We start from the raw sequence: 1,290 nt of genomic DNA, 5'->3' as shown, positions 1-1,290 counted from the left end.
AAGCTTACACACGCCTTCCAGTCCCTCCACTCAGAGCAGCCCCAAGACCGCTGCCGTCGCCGCTGCTTTCGCCGCTACGGCTCTGCCACCTGAGGAGACCGCCTAGACTCGCCGCCCCTGTGGCCACCCCGGCGCCTGCTGCCTAGCACCGGGCTTTTCATACACACCGCCACTACCATTATTATTATTCCAAGAGAGGGCGAATAACACACCAGCCTCAAAGAACCACGTACACCTTTCTGAAATACTCAAGTGTCTCCTGGGAAGAGAGGGTCGTCGGTCCCGGGAGGAGCAGCCGCCGGGGCCAAGGGCAGGCGTTGAAGGGGAGGAAGGAAGAGTTGGGGCACTGCGTGGTGGAAAGTTGCTTGCGGCGGAGACCCGAAGATCCAGCGCCACAGCCCGGAGGGGGCGGTGCGCCTGGGAGAAGCCGCTGCCCCCTGCGTTGGGACCTGCGAGCTCGCGGGCAGCGCGGGGCCGGGGACGACGCCCCCTCCTGCGGCGCGGACTCTGCCGGTGGCCCCCGAGGAGGAGGAATATGGCATCGAAGGCGGGCCCCTCCTGCCGTCTAGTCTTCTGCCTCTTGATCTCCGCCGCTGTCCTCAGGCCAGGTAAGCAGGGGCCTCGGAGCAGCCCCAGGCCGGCGTGGAACGGGGGCGATTTCCTCGGTCCGCGGCGCAGGCCTTGCAGCTCCGGGGCTGTGCGCCCGGGCGGGTTGGGGGCGGTGCGGGCACCCGGCTGGCCCTGGGTTCAGTCACCTGTGCCGCACGCTTGGGCCCGGCTGACCGGCTCAAGTTTGGGCAGGGACTGGGGGCCTTGGGTAAATCTCCAGGAACTTTGGGTGCTGCCGGGGTTCGGGCTCCAGGGCCCCGAGGGCAGGATTCGTCTGGCTCTCTCCGCGTCCCCCCGCCGCTGCGGCTCCCGCCTGGGCGGCGAGCCCTCGCCCTCTGACAGTTCCTCCAGTGTTTGGATATCAAAAGTCCACGTCACTGCGCTCCGGGCAGTTTTCCTTTCGCTTGGCTTTCCGAGAAAATAACTGCCCGCACTTTTTTTCGGGTTAAATCCCTCGGTAACTCCCCCTCGGTAAGAGGTGAGGAAGGGATAGGAAGGGTAGAAGAGAAAGGGAGGGCTTTAATCACTCCTTTTCGGAAAGACCTCCTGCAGCTTAATTCGTGTTTGAGTCCCCCTCCCCCATCGTCTGGGAAGGTAATGAGTGTCAGGATGACGGCAGGCGAAGAACGCAGCCCGAACTGGACTTGGCAGCCAGGGTGGTGAGACCTCAGTGAGCGGCTT

At 64.4% G+C, this 1,290-nt stretch overlaps 1 protein-coding gene across 2 annotated transcripts in view; it reads left to right on the top strand.

Annotated features, from left to right (window-relative positions):
- The first annotated feature begins 9 nt into the window (after positions 1–9).
- The window catches only part of ALCAM (activated leukocyte cell adhesion molecule), a 202,519-nt gene continuing 201,238 nt past the window's right edge, over positions 10–1,290 (top strand). For both annotated transcript variants that reach the window (XM_077771826.1, XM_077771825.1), the window contains exon 1: positions 10–608. In XM_077771826.1, the coding sequence (XP_077627952.1) occupies positions 536–608 (73 nt within the window). In that variant the 5' untranslated portion in view covers positions 10–535. The remainder of the gene's footprint in view (positions 609–1,290) is intronic.

Source organism: Crocuta crocuta, unplaced genomic scaffold, assembly GCF_008692635.1.
Source record: "Crocuta crocuta isolate KB4526 unplaced genomic scaffold, BGI_CrCroc_1.0 scaffold56, whole genome shotgun sequence".
NCBI lineage: Eukaryota > Metazoa > Chordata > Mammalia > Carnivora > Hyaenidae > Crocuta > Crocuta crocuta.
The sequence above is the reverse complement of the archived record's forward strand: the minus strand, read 5'-3'. Positions and strand labels throughout refer to the sequence as shown.